Source organism: Microchirus variegatus (assembly GCF_963457635.1).
Source record: "Microchirus variegatus genome assembly, chromosome: 3".
NCBI classification, from domain to species: Eukaryota; Metazoa; Chordata; class Actinopteri; order Pleuronectiformes; family Soleidae; genus Microchirus; species Microchirus variegatus.
In genome coordinates, this window is record NC_139804.1 from 8,722,256 (window position 1) to 8,737,821 (window position 15,566).

At 39.5% G+C, this 15,566-nt stretch overlaps 1 protein-coding gene across 1 annotated transcript in view; it reads right to left on the reverse strand.

Moving 5' to 3' along the window:
• The window catches only part of slc41a1 (solute carrier family 41 member 1), a 59,760-nt gene extending 47,062 nt beyond the window's left edge, over positions 1-12,698 (reverse strand). Inside the window, exons 1-2 of the mRNA XM_083886494.1 lie at positions 12,389-12,698; positions 11,519-12,305 (exon numbers count right to left, since the gene is read on the reverse strand). Coding sequence (XP_083742620.1) covers positions 11,519-12,004 — 486 coding nt within the window. The 5' untranslated portion in view covers positions 12,005-12,305; positions 12,389-12,698. The remainder of the gene's footprint in view (positions 1-11,518; positions 12,306-12,388) is intronic.
• Between the last annotated feature and the right edge of the window lie 2,868 nt (positions 12,699-15,566).

The window sequence follows — 15,566 nt, forward strand, 5'->3', positions numbered from 1 at the left end:
CGCCAGCATATTAAAAATGCATGGCTTTTAGGACTATCAATGCTTTCTGAACATATTCACACACTGTTTAAAAAATACCGCGATGATACCGAAAACCGCGATAATTTTGGTCACAATAACCGTGAGGTTCAATTTTCATACCGTGACACCCCTAATGGCGACTGGATCAAACTTTAAGCTAAATTTTTAACAGGTCTGATATATGGGCTGCTGGCATCCAAGGATCATATGAGTGTGAATGGATGCAACCTGACCCCTGCAAGGTTTCCGAAAAGGGCCCTCGAGAAAGTAAAAGATTAGCCAGAGCTCAGTGCAACACAAAAGCATTCTGACCCTCTAATCCTTTCCTCACATCAAAACCAAGTACCAGTCATGACATGTGATAAGAGCTGTGAGCTAACATGCTGTTAATGACAGATGGGATATGACTTCTTTGGTTGTCTTGGTTGGTGTTCAAATATTTTTCCTGTTTCCTGGTGAGCATTGTTTTTTTTTAGGCTGAGGTTAAAGCTGTGTGCCATTAATGGCATGTCATTTTTTTCCACATCGTCTTATCTGAGTCAACAAGCGGGTTTGATGATGTCATCACATTGACACAGTGTAGGAACACAGCTGCACAACAACTTTATATTATAGTTCTCTGTAACAGTGAATGTCAGTCAATGTGTGTAGTAAAAAAAAAGAATGCTTCTCAAAGACATTTGCAATTTTCAGCTCATTTTAAGCAGAGAAAAGAAAGTGATTAGTATCTCTCCCATCCGGCTGTAGTCTGGGCTACGTCCACACCCGGAGGTGTCCAACGTGTCCCCTAAGCACCACCATTCACAAAGTCAATGTAATTTCCCTTACATCACGCCACATCTTACATCAGATGTGGCCCGCGAGGTCTAGCTGCTTTAAGGCGTGTGTTGAAAATAAACTACCTTTCCCACAATACATGGCAATTGTGTTACCTGTGAAGTGACAGCATCCCACCACTAGTTTGCAGTGCATCATTGTATATGCATCATGCAACAAATGAAATTGAGATATATAAAAGCCTTTATTGTGGCTGAAGAAATCACCCATGCTTCAAAGAGGGTGTGTTTACATTTAGTTACATTTATTTTGTCTTACAGTTACATCTGGCCCTTTGAGGGCAACCATTAAGCTGACGTGGCCCTCAGTGAAAATGAGTTTGACACCCCTGCCTTACATATTCATACTTAAATTATTGCAAACATGAATAAAGTTGTAGGGAAATGTTTAAATTGCACAAGAAAAATGTCTCATTCACATTGCGTGTTGGAGAAGATTCATTTTATCATCTTTGCGGTAGAATATATAAGCCTAACTAATGTAATGGAATGGTCATGTTCAACCCTTTAAAGTAATTAACCCTAACCCTTGAAAATGATAACTTCATTACATACACTGAGGCATAATCACATTGGTATGTATTTTAATTGTTTGAACATAACCAGATCACACAGCAAATCAGTGGCTAGACTCATACTAATTTTGACAATAACCAAAGCTGTTAATTTAACCCATTAAGGCCTGAAGCGCCTGGAAAAAATGTCTCTAAAACCTGAGCTTCAATGCCTACTAAATGACTGATTTCTCAGCCTCTGTAGCAGATAGGAACACAATTCAAAAGTATTTGAGAGCTTACACCTGTGGCTTTCCTGTGAAATTTAGCTTATTTCGATAGAAAAATGTAAAAGAAAATTAAATTAAATTAAAAAACAGTAAGAAAATAAAGTAATATCAACTTGTGTCAGTGTCTTTAGATTTAACAGTCTGCTTCACATGTGACGGTGATGATGCTTACAGCGCTGTGGCATCTGTAGGAAATCCACTGTCACCCCTGGTGCACGGTTGTAAACAGTCCGTCGAGGACGGTGGTATTTATCGTCATTATCGCCGACCTCGTCGTCTTCAAACATAATTATGTCGTAACCATAAATCCCGGTCGATTTGTTCAGCGCGTTCGAAGTTATCAGCGATGACGTCATCGAAGACGAAACTCCTCAAAATCACTGCCTTCAGAAATCTCTCCGCTGTCAAAGTCCTCCATGTTTGCACGAAGTAATTTCAAAACAATGTTGCGAGGAACCCTTATATCCCCGAAAACTGACGTATCCGCTTTACCGGCGTCTATGAGAGAATAAAATTTGCAGCCGCTCTCCCGGCATCAATGGTAGAAATGCGGAAATGCTTTCCCGGCGTTAATGGGTTAAAGCAGGTGTGGTCTTGTATAAACCTTACACTCAGTGGTCTAATACCTGTATTGCTTAAAACCATCTTAACACCACGATTGTAACAAATTAATTTATGCATTGTCACAAAAATGAAAACTGTCAGTCAGCAGCCTGTAAAAACACCATCCAATTAGAGTGAATGGCCTGAAACTATGGAAGTATGGAAGCCCATTTCCCCCAGTGTGACAAAAAAAAAAAAATCCCACTATCAAAATAATGAGATAGTATCTCAATATATTGACTTAGTATCTCAAAATATTGACTTAGTATCTCAATATATTGACTTAGTATCTCAAAATATTGACTTAGCATCTCAATATATTGACTGAGTATCTCAAAATAGTGACTTAATATCTCATTATATTGACTTAGTATCTCAAAATAATGAGATAGTATCTCAATATATTGAGTTAGTATCTCAAAATAATGACATAGTATCTCAATATATTGACTTAGTATCTCAAAATAATGACAATATCTCAATATGTTGACTTAGTATCTTAAAATAATGACTTAGTATCTCAATATATTGACTTAGCATCTCAAAATAATGAGATAGTATCTCAATATGTTGACTTAGTATCTCAATATATTGACTTAGTATCTCAAAATAATGAGATAGTTTCTCAATATTTTGACTTAGTATCTCAATATATTGACCTAGTATCTCAAAATAATGAGATAGTATCTCAATATATTGACTTAGTATCTCAATATATTGACTGTAATGTAAGTATAGTTTGGTCAGGATCACTATTAACTCTCTTTGTTGTGGCACCATTAATATTTGTGTAATGAAGAAGCATATCTCATGGTAAAGATACTTTTGATTGTGTGTTGTATGCATTTGTGGCAGATTTGATATCAAATCTAATTACAATTAAAAGCCTCCTGAATATAATGGACTATGCAACGATGAACCTGTATTTACTGCAACTTATTTAAAGAATAGAAATATAACAACAAAATAAACAACAACAACAACAACAGATGATGGAACTATGACTGTGCAAGTGTAAGAACAAGACATGAGAACAGAATAAGGGCCAATTCCAATTCCTATCTTAACCCTCAATCTCAACCCTTAATCTTAACTGGCCTCAAAACCAAGTGTTGAGGGTTATTTTGTCATTAAGAAATGGGACACCCCTTAAATGCAGATACGTCTTCAGACTGTAGGGGGCAGAATAACGCGAAGACTGCGTCCAGTCTGTCAACTCCAAAAAAAAAAGAAGAAGAACACATTTACCTGGTAGCCCGCAGGCAGCCAATATGTTGCCCGTGGGCTCACTTCACCTCACTATCCATATGATCACTCAGTAAAATATCATTGAACTGATATGAACAAAACTGATAATCTTTAGGAGTAATCACTGGAATTAATGTGTATGCAATTGAATGCATAATATTAATCATTTAAATGGTAAAAAAAAAAATATGCGTAAAATGTTTATATGGTAGCCCTCCATATTATTCTTTACCCTTCAGGTAGCTCACAGTCTCAAAAAGGTTGGTGACCCTTGGTTTGAAATAAAGTTTGTGGTGTGATTATATCTGTGCTTTAAATTATTTTCACAACGCAATATTGCCTTTGCCAGTCTAAGCAGTTTTATATTAAGATATCCAAACCGTATCGATACCCTGGCCCAAAAACCGTAATGCATACCGAACCGTGGAGAAACTGTACCGTTGCATCCCTAATTGAGATACTATGTCATTATTTTGAGATCAATATATTGAGGTGCTAAGTCATTATTTGGAGATAGTATCTCATTATTTCAAGATAGTATCTCATTATTTCGAGTAGGGGTGTCGAATTATCGCGTTAATTGTGATTAATTACAGTCATCATTAACGTGTTATGTTTTTTAATCACGTTAATCTCTTCTTTACTGTTGCTGGTGATTGAAGGGTCTGATTTATTTCTCTTTTATTATCTGAAACAGAAAAATCAAGTTCAGTGTTCTATTGCTCAGAATTTCTTATTGCTTCCTGTTTTTTCATGTTTACTTACAGCACATTATATGGACCTGATTTTTATTTGTATTTTCTAATTATTTAGAGTTTGACAATAACACAGCAGAATGTAAATGGCTTTGTCAAAACAATAAATTACTTTATAAAGCCACTTTTTTGTAATAGATCAATATGCTCTGCCACAATAATGTAATCATGAATTTAAATGAAAATACCTCAAGCTGAGGGCTTTTCTCAGCAATTTTTTAGGTGAGATTAAAAATGAGATTAATTAGATTAATTAATTACAAATCATAATTAATTAATCACACATTTTTTTAATCGCTTGACAGCACAAATTTTGAGATACTATCTCATTATTTCGAGATAGTACAATCTTTTTTCTTTTTTTAGACTGGCCGAAATGGGCTTCCATGTGAACGGAATGGTGAAAACAAATGAAAGCCCAGAAAGGGCCGCAAAGTGATGCCATGGTGTCACTGTGTCTACTGGACAAGTAGGTTAACTTGATGTCTTTGTGATCTTTTGAGTGTTTTTGTTTTTTTTCCGCATCACACTGTCATTTGAACAAGTATCCGAAGTATTTCGTGTCAACGAAAAGTACTGTAAGTCACTGATGCTGTGCAGTGCTCCGTGTGAAACCAGCGCTCTTCATGAACAATCATTCGTTTGAATTCAAAATGTAGCCTGCTCATACAGTTTTTCCAGGATATTCAACCCTACCTTTAAGCACTGTATATAATATTTAATTTGTAATATTTAGTGTATCATTAGTGTATTCATTCATTTATGCAATATAAAATGATTATCAGTGTAACAGCCTTTAAAACCAGGAAGAGTCATCACAGATACTTTATCATGATATGATGATATCCAAAAAAATTCAAAAAGACCAGATCATGTTTCATGTCACCATATAGATATAATATCCATATATTGGCCAGCCCTACTCATGAATGATGAAAAAATGGCCCATTTTCTCTGACTCTGGCATTCCCAGGAAAACTAGCACTGCATGACCTTTATCAACCATGAGGAGCTTTTAGTGCAAGTCAGCTGGTGGAGGCTCAGTTTAGAATGAACCACGCCCACTTCCATATGATGAAAGCCTCGATAGAATTACCACAGCCGTCACCCTAACCCATATAGAAAAAGAAATGGACAGGATTTCATCGCTGAGTTGGTGCCATGTTGGTGTGAGACTGACAGTTTTAGGTCATTCTGCTGCTGCTGCTGCTGCTGCTACAACCAAGTGGCAGAGCACAAGTATGCAGACATCTCACTCCTCTATACCAGCCTGGACAGTCCTTTCTGGGCCAACCTCGAGTGGGAATGAGGCCAGAAGCTCTATGTGTGTGTGTGTGTGTGTGTGTGTGTGTGTGTGTGTGTGTGTGTGTGTGTGTGTGTGTGTGTGTGTGTGTGTGTGTGTGTGTGTGTGTGTGTGTGTGTGTGTGTGTGAGGGTGTTACCAATAGGCAAAGTGAACAACGTTCAACAAGTGTTACATGTAAACTGAATAATGCTTATTACAGTCCAGAGGACACACCGAAATAATGTAAAGAACTTTACCGTTCACAGGTTTACCTTTAGCAAACACAATCTGGTTTTACCGAATGACAGAGAGAGAGAGAGAGAGAATTATCTTCCAGAAAGGATAGGGAGGATTAGCTGAGATAGACTTTTCATTGTGACATGGAGGGAGGATTGAGCAGCCTGTTCGACACTCAGGTCAAATTTATTACAGCAGTGGATTCAAAGTGGATTTGTTTGTGCAACTAACATTAGCTCAGTGGTTCCAAAACATTTTCTGCAGCACCCATTGACAGATTAAAAATATGTCTGATAGTATTGTTTTAGCTTGCTTCATTAGTCACTAAAAAACTTTGAGAAATCTTTGAGACACATACAGTGGTCTCTATTTACTATAAACTTTTCTTTTTCCAGCTGTGCGACTTTTTTTGAAAAAAAATTAAAAGGTAGCAGCATCCAAATAATGCACATCATTTCTGCTCAAAAAGAACGAACAATGTGATTTTACAGATATCTAAAGACACTGTGATCGAATATGGGAGTCTATGTGTGAAGAACTTTGTTTTGCTTGACAGGTTAATTGAAGTTCTAGTGTAAGTTCATTAAAGCGGACCTAGACCGTAAGTACCAATTAACGCTGTTTTTTAGTGTGTATCTGCGTCATTACCTTATTTACAAAGACCTGAAGTTACAAAACAAACAGTTCAGCCATTGCTGAGAACGCTGTGTTTTATTGTTATCTCGGGCACAGTGAGATCTCTGAAAAAACCCGGTCCGGTTGCGTAAACAGCATTTCTCCTGAACAGCAGATCGTCCTGCTCCGGGCACTAGTCCGGGCACATCCGGTTGCGTACATTGAACCACAGAAGAAGAATAACGTCCATTGTGGAGGTGTTTCAGGAGCGACAGTGTCTTCTGACTCTGGCTCAAGTCATAAAAGGGACTGCGGAGAGAGCGGGTGAGCTGAATATGTCACTTCTGGGTATTGGCCAATCACAAGACAGTTGGGAAGGCTCTATGCTGGCTGGCCAATCACGACACACTGTGTCTTCTGGGTGAGAGAGTTCAGTCTGAAATATCGCAGCTGAGGAGAGCGTCAGATTTCTATCGGCTCGTTTACAGCAACTAGGAGGTTTTTGACCATAAAAACAAGTTAATGTATGTAAGTAGACCTCCATAACTAACATATATGTGCAACAGGACCACTCTATGTGAGCTTTAAAGATGACACTGAAAACACATGCTTTGATCATAGTTTAGTCCCCATATGCATGAAAGTTCTCAATCATCCTGCTCAATTCATCTTCATAGGTAACTGTACTTGAGAGGTGAAATGTCTTCAACAAAACTCAAGAAAAGTTGTCATTTCTCAGGGTGTAATTGGTGCGATGAACTCGATGAAGGAAAACTTTCCTTTGTGACAAAGCTTATAGTTAGAACTGGCTCAGGGTTCATCTCATAGTTATGCTGCTATAGACCTAGACTGCTTGGTGAATTCCTGTGGTGTACACACATTCACTCTCTTACACTCAGGGTAGGGCTGGGCGATGTGTGTAGTCACGTGGTGACTCCACGCCCTCAGTAACAAGCAGGGAACGAGACGATGAGGAAAGACGAAGCTGCTGCTGCTGCAGGTGTGGTGGCAGTTTTACCAACTTGCCAACTTTGTCGCGAAATCTGGTGACTTTTCAACTTTTGGTGTTATTGGAGACTTTTGTGGTGTTCGGAAACTCTCACGTGAAAGCACGTATCCCTCTCAACAAGCAGCGGGTGAAGCCCGAGCCCGATTTAAACCCGACAATTTTTTAATACGTGAACCGTAAATGTACACGTACGTCCTCCCCACAGCGGGAGCTTGTTGTACCTGCTGCCACAGTCTAATTTACAACAGTAACAGAGCCACTGAGATCCACTTCCATGAATGCATATGTTGCTGATGACAATACGCTTCCTGGTTTTTAAATAACGCGTTCACGGCCGCAGGTTTTTACACCATACGACGTGCTATAACATATCACGCGAACACGACGAGGGAGAAAAAACACAAATGCTTGATCAAGGGCTCAGGCAGTGAGTCTCTATAGTCAGAGCAGAGCGGTGTAAATGTTTCTTCACTCAGTCTCACACAAAATAAATCACTGCATTTGATACATATTAGACATAACACACATGCACACACACATACATATACACATGGTCAATTATGCAAATTAGGCGATGACGTCATCTAGTGTCTTCGATATTGATTTGAGGCCATATCGCCCAGCCCTAACTCAGGGTATGACTTCATTATATGTCATTAACCTTGTTCTTTCTCTCCCTGGTTTGTCTTTCCTTCCTTTCCTCTCTCTTTCTCTCTGTGTCCTCATCTTGCAGGTTGCAGGATCCAGATCCAGTTTCGAACTACTACTATTATTATGATCATACATATCATCACCATTATTATTATTATGCTATAATTAAAATTCAATATCAGTATATTTTCCACTGCTGCTTACGTAAATGACTGTAGTTCTATAAACATGTCATCACTGACTCTAACTGTCATGTATATACAGTTGTTGTATATCTGCTCCTGGTCTCTTTCTTCTGTTTCTACCTCACCTCCCTCTTGTCCTTTCTCTCCTTCTTTCTGTCCCCCACCTCTACTCTGTTGCCCATTTTTCCTTTCACCCCAACCTGCCGAGGCAGATGGCTGCACATTTTTAAGTCTGGTTCTGTCAGAGATTTCTTCTTCTGTTAAAAGAGAGTTTTTTTCTCTCTACTGATGCCTAGCATTTGCTCATTGTGTGAATTGTTGTTGTTTCTCTGCTCTGAGTTTGCTCTGAGTCGTACAGTGCTATGTACAGTGCTTTGAGATATTGGGTGAATTCCAATTCCTATCTTAACCCTCAATCTTAACCCTCAATCTCAAAAGTGCGCTCCCTCTAGTGCAAGTGCTGTCCCGATTCTCAGAAAAATTCAGTTGAGGGGCGAGTTTAAGGGCTGTATCGCCCTCAATATTGAGATTTTCCGAGAACACCCTTGGGAGCAAGGGCTACCCAGAATGCATTGCGTGTTTTCACATAGGAAAAATGTCCGTGGTTGTGGTATTTGTATGAGTATCATCTTATAACTAACTGACAACCTACTAACTTGACTGAAATAAAATAATAAATAAGTAATTGTGACGTAAATGTGTTCTTCTTCTTCTTTTTTGGAGTTGACAGACTGGACGCAGCTTTCGCGTTATTCTGCCCCCTACAGTCTGAAGACGTATCTGCATTTAAGGGGTGTCCCATTTCTAAGTGACAAAATATCCCTCAACACTTGGTTTTGAGGGCCAGTTAAAATAAGGGTTGAGATTGAGGGTTAAGATAGGAATTGGAATTGGCCCATTGTATGTTATGATTTGGTGCTATGAAAATAAAATAGAATTGAATTGAATGACATGAGCATACTGTATTCCACTTTACATGGATGGTGAAACACGCAGCAGTTGGTATAATGAGCAAACACTTGGTGTCAATGTTTCATTGAAGTTGCACTTTGCATATCATTGTGAATAATAATTTGAGCTTTGCCCCCAGTCATTAGTTTAGCTGACTGGAAGAGACGATAAGGCCCAGTACCATCTGTGTCTCCTGTTTCCCTGCCTCACCTCTGAAGGAATGGTGCATCGTGTTTTGGAAACTGGAGAAACTGCAGCAGCATGGTGCCGAAGTTAAGGCAGCATGAAAACTTTTTTGACCTCAAACCTCTGCATTCCTGGTTAAGTGAGGATACCCAACCACATGGTAATGGAGGCTTTTGACACAGCGCTGTGTTTTGTTTTCACTCAGACTCTCGCTCAACTGTAGTTTTCTGCCATTTCAGGTGCTTTAAGAAACACCACTTATTCCCCTCTGTCTCCTCTGTGTGCCAGGGTTCCTGGGCTTCAGAATGTTGGCATCAGTATGCGTGTACACAATGTGCCTGGACTGCTCTCCTGGCAGCCTCACACTTCCAGCTTTATCTGCATCAAAAGCTGACTCCAAAGGAATATATGACCTGTCAGCATGACTCCAGCCTGTGTTTGTGTTTCTATACTGCAGTGCACACTTAAGTTCAAACCCATTTCACCCCTTACCCCTACCACTTAACCATACCCCTCTGTTCCGTGCGTTCACATGTCAGTGTTCCCATTTTTGTTGAGGTACAGAGGTAGGGACAAGTGTAAGGGCTAAGGTCATTCAGCCATGGTCACTCTTCAAATGGAGGGCTATGAGATGTTTTCCAGACTAACCAAATACGAGGAAACTAACAGCATTGTGAAACTAACATTGTTTAACATGTGTAGCTACGCTAACCACAACAAATCTTGTTTGCAGTCATGTACAACAACTATCATTCATAGTTATAGCCCACGCTAGTCATAGCTGACCAGATGAGGAGTTAAATTATTTTCGGACAGCATGTGGAATCTCCATTAAGTACAGTATGTTCACAACATTAAATATGACTTTGTTAAAAGACTGGGCCTCAGGTACATACTATGTTTATGTTATGTTTGGCAAATATAGAGCAAAATGGTTTTAATGCAGACATGCATTTCAGCTCTGTATCAGAAGTAATTTATGACCATGGTAACACTAAAAAGAAAGTAGTACTAACAAGAAACTAAAGTCAGAGCAATTTATTTGTTTTTAAAGAAAATTGTGTAATATGATATGGCCTTAAGCCCAATTTATACTCCTGCGTAAAGTGCTCTGCGTAGGTTACACAGAGCCCTCTGCATCGACACAGAGCCAGTTGGAGTGCCTCTGCGTCGTCTCCGACTGCACAAAATATTTTTTAAGTGTCCGTCACTCTGTGTCCCTTACAAGGGACAACGGAGACGGCAAGGGCTGCGATTGGTCCTCAGGAACGAACGTCCACAGAGGCGGAGCTGATCACTTCCGACAACGTCGCTGCCAAACTATAAATACGTCATATCTTAACACACAAACCACATGTTTAGACTCTAAATGGCCAATTTCTCGCCTCAAATGATCTTAAAACTGCGTTCCGTTACACAGAAAAGTGAGAAACGGCCACTGTTTCAACAACAACAGTCTTTCTCCCTCTTTCGACGCCATTGCTCACTGTAGCCAAAAGCACAACAACCTTGCGTAGCGACCCCTACTGATCGGACGGGAAATTGCAGTGCATATCCGTCACCATGACGCAGAAGTATGAAGGCTCGAGGTGTCTCCGTGGTTACGCAGTCGGATAACGCATTACGCAGTCAGAGAAGTATAATGTGGCCTTTGGATATACTCAATTCAGTGAATTAAAGGTAAAGGAGGAAAGAACAGAAAAAATATATGGAAGTATGTCAATGTATGTGACGTTTAAACTGGAGGGACATGTGATGTGAAGTCATGAGAAGATCCAGGATGAAAGAGGAAAAAACGACAACTGCCATGCTATGACAGCATGCCATAGACTCACAGTTCACTTAACCAGTTCATGGGGGGGGGGGGGTCACTGGCTGGGACTCTGTACACATGGTCTGGTCAAACAGCAGAGGCTGCTGACAGTCAAGCATCTGTATGATTCTGTTGGGTTCTGGTCAGGCCCAGTTAGTATTTGCATGAAATCAGGTCAGGATTGAACCAATAAATGTGACCCAAACCACCCTCTGAAGTGAAAACAAACCACTATGAATCCTTTCAGAGACATAATTACTACATTCATATTAGAATCTCACACAAGCCAGAAAATTTCTATATGTTGTTTAAAATTAGAGAACATATTTCGATCACTCACCTGGACGAGGTCTAGGACCATTCCTGCTGCCACTGTCCCGAACCCGGCCAGCAGGAAGGGGAACACCACCTGCAGGCCAATGGAGAAGGAGGTCTCTTTGAGTGGTGCCGGTGGTTCGGGGCTCTGGCCAATGCTGGTGTCGTCACTCTCGTTGCTCTGGCTCGCATTCTCCAGGAGAGCGTCCTCCTCCCGCTGACCTTTGGCGTTGGCCCGACAGTCCATCGTCACCACAATTTCCGACCTCTCCTCATCCTCTCCAGTCTCACTGGCTCTCTCCATGAAAGACGTGACCTCTGTGAGCTCAAACTCGGCCCCGGTCCCTGGGCTCACCTCCTCTGAGCCCTTGGTGTGGATGACCGGGTGGACAGAGCAGTTGGAGTTGAGGAAGGCCGGGGTGAGAGGGCTTCCCTCCTTCTTCGTCTCAATGGCCCCGGAGGACATGTCAATGTCGGGGAGTTTGTCTTGTTCTTTCAACCAAAGTACCATGCGGAAGCCTTATGAAGACAATTGATTTGACAAAGAAAGGTCAGCGTTCCGTGGCCTAACAGTTTTGCTGAAGTCAGATTGGAATTTGCTGCCTGATCTGGTTTTGAACCTGATCGGTCCAATTGATTTATCCCATTAAAGAGGTTTACATGGAGTGGGTGTCGATATTAAAGACCAGGAAAAAGGTGCCGTGTGGGAAAAAAACAGCAGCAAGGAACATGCAGCTGCGCGTCTGCAGAGCCTGTGTTCCTGTCGGTGCTTTGGGAGCAGAACCAGTATGTTCTCCATTCACTGCAAGATGCTCAGAGTAGGCCAATAAAAAAAGAAAAAAAGCATAAAAGTTTAACACGGACGAGAGAGGAAAACGATGGGCTCGCGACTTACCACAGAAATCCCCTCCGGCCACTTGTGAGCAGTCCTTCAGAGTGCAGTAAAAGCTTCAATTACAGGTCTAAAGTGGCCAGATTTGCAGCAGTGACTGGTCATGCTCTCAGTCCACTGATCACATCAGACTGGTTAGTGTGCTGGCCTGAGATTGTCTCACCTTACACCATGTGTCTGCTGGGAGGTTTTCAAGGGAGATATTTAAAGGTCTACAGTGCCGGGATTGGATTACCGGCTGCAGGAAAGAGCCTCACTCGAACAGAGTGGACCGTCACCTGGAAAAGAACAGAATTCTTGGATTATTCAATCTTACATACAAACATTCTCAAGCCCCAGTTCAGGTGTGTTTCCTTATATGAGCTGGAACTATGGCTGCACAATAGATAGAAAATTATCAATTGTAATATACATATGGCTGCTTTAACTATGACAGTGTAGATTGTGCCTTGTGTTAGTTTTATTTATTTTTCTCTCAATATGGTAGCCTAGCACACTTTACGATATCAGTATTGGCAAATATTGGCTTTAAAATGTATTATCGTCAAACACGCCAAGATCCCCCGATATGACTAATGACTAAAGCAGTAGGCTGAATAAGCTGCTACCTCCTTGACCTTTATTCTGGTGCCCTCACAACTGTTTTTTTTTCCACAATGAAGAAAATGTATGTTTACATCTGCTGTAAAAAGTACAAAACAAATGTCAACAGTATTAAAGAATGGGTTTTTAAAATTAATTTATAATGTGGATTTTAACATTAAATTGGAAAATAGCCTATATTAACACTTTAAATGCGTAACTATAAATGTACACAATATCTCCCTCTCAACTGACACTGAGGCATTGACAACAGTGACTTTAGCAACTGTTCAGAGCCTAAAACTATTCTGCCTGCCTAAATCCTCATACATAACACCATAATCTCCATTATCTCACCACCTTCAAAGCAAAGACTACACTTCCTGTCACAGTTTTCAAAATAAACAACGCTCGTCCCTTTACAAGCAAAACACACTACAGCTTTGTTTAAGGGACAAAACTACATCAGAGGATCTTTGTTAATCAATTTAGCATCTACTTTACACACCAGCAAATACTTGTAATGGAATATCCAAAATATTGTACACACCAGCGCAAGAGAGCTAGTGAAAGTAATGCAGGGTTCACAGCGTGTTGAGCTAACAGGAGCAGCAGTGATGCATTTAAAGACTGTGGTAAATGTCATCACTTCTGCAGGCTCTAGAGTGGGTTGAGTTTAGAGGAGCAGCTTGAAGATGCATTCAAGAAACCTCATAAATTCCATCACACCTGCAAACACACTTGAAGTCCACTTAACTAGACTAGACTAAATGTTGCTGCTGCCACCTTGTGATCATAGATGCACCACAAATTAGGCACTGGAGTAGAATGATTTGACATTTGTTTTGTTTCTTTTTAATGTATTGTGAATAGTAAGTGATCAACATTTTATAATCAAGTGAAAAATTGAATACTCGTGTCTATCACTAATCTCTACCTTTCTCTCATTGTGTAGTGTTTTTAAATGCTATTATGCAAAATAATTATTTGTGCTCAAGGAAAGCAAACTTTATGACAGACAAGGCACCTAATCCATTACATCACAATCACAGTCCTATCAGAAATATTCAAGTAGCTACTTCCATAAAGTGCTTATGCACATATACTTCATATACAGAAGTTCAATGTATTCACATATTTTACATTTGCGTAAGGAAAGAAACAGACGAGCTAATCCTCTAACTAAACAACATGTGAAACAGATTTAGTTATAGAAAAACATAAGAACTTTGAACTAAAACTCTGATCACAGATCACTACAATTTAAGAAGTACTGACATGGTCAAGAGTCATTTCATACTCAGAGCTCCAACAATGAATCCATTCGAAAAACAATCAAAGCTTAAATAAACAATTTAAAACTAAGCAAGTCAAACAAATAAATTAATCTGGGGATCACTGCTCTGCACAAATGTGAGAACATCTTGTGACTCATAAAGGGGTACTTTTGTGATGGGAAACAATGATTAAAAGTTTCCATCATTCTCTCTATATGCTGAGCTGTGATTTGTAACACACACGCACACTGAATGGAAACAGAACATTTGAAGGGGGAGGGTATATCACAAAATATAGTTATTATATTCATATTAATATTAATAAAAAGGGACATTTGAACAAGTTCAATGGAAACAGATTCAATGAATATTTAGAAATGATGTAAATGAGAGTGATGAAACAATGTGTCACCACTATGTCACTCCAATGTGTGTATTTTGATTAGCAACAGTTTTCTACAAGGAATGCTTTGGGAAGTCGGGCGACATACTGTAGTAGAGGAACACCGTTCAATTAAATGCTGTTGTTAAACGCTAAAATGTCGGCCCCTCATGTTGACCATAACCTTTCATTTTTAATTGACAGGAGCTGAGATTTTTTTTTCACCTGAGCAAAAACCATAAAAAATGGATTTTGTAAAGACAGAGATATGGAAAATCATCCAATTTTTTACTTGTCTTTCAGGGCATTCCATACATTGTGATGTTTTTTCATGTACACAACTGATACAATTGTTATACATTATATATATGTGTGTATATATATATATATACACATGTATGTGTGTGTACTGTGCAAGTCTCACTGGAACACATCCAGAAAATATGTATGCAGTTATTTTTGTTTGTTTTTTATATTTTCAAAAAACAAAAACAAAAACAAAAAAAAACATCTTCTACTGGTGTCAAGTATTTAGCGTGATCTCCCCTTAATACGGGAGTGGAACCTTAATTAATTAATGTTACTTGTAAATCCTGGGTTTGTCCGACTATTTCATTTAGAGAAATATCCGCTGTAAAAAAACGTCTATTACGACAGGTTTATTCAAGACATGCTTGAGCATTACATACACATGTTGCATGAGTTAAACTCATCGACAGCTCGCTAATATATAAGAGCAGCTTTAAGTCACATCACTTCATTCCAAATGCCAATGATGACAGAATTTGACAGACAGAAAAACAACAAAGCTGGTGGTGCCTAAAAACAGTACTATATACATATATATATATATATATATATATATATACACACACAACTGAAAAAAACGACACCATTAAAACAGGCCAAAACTTTCCGAAACACTTTTATTTTGAAGGCT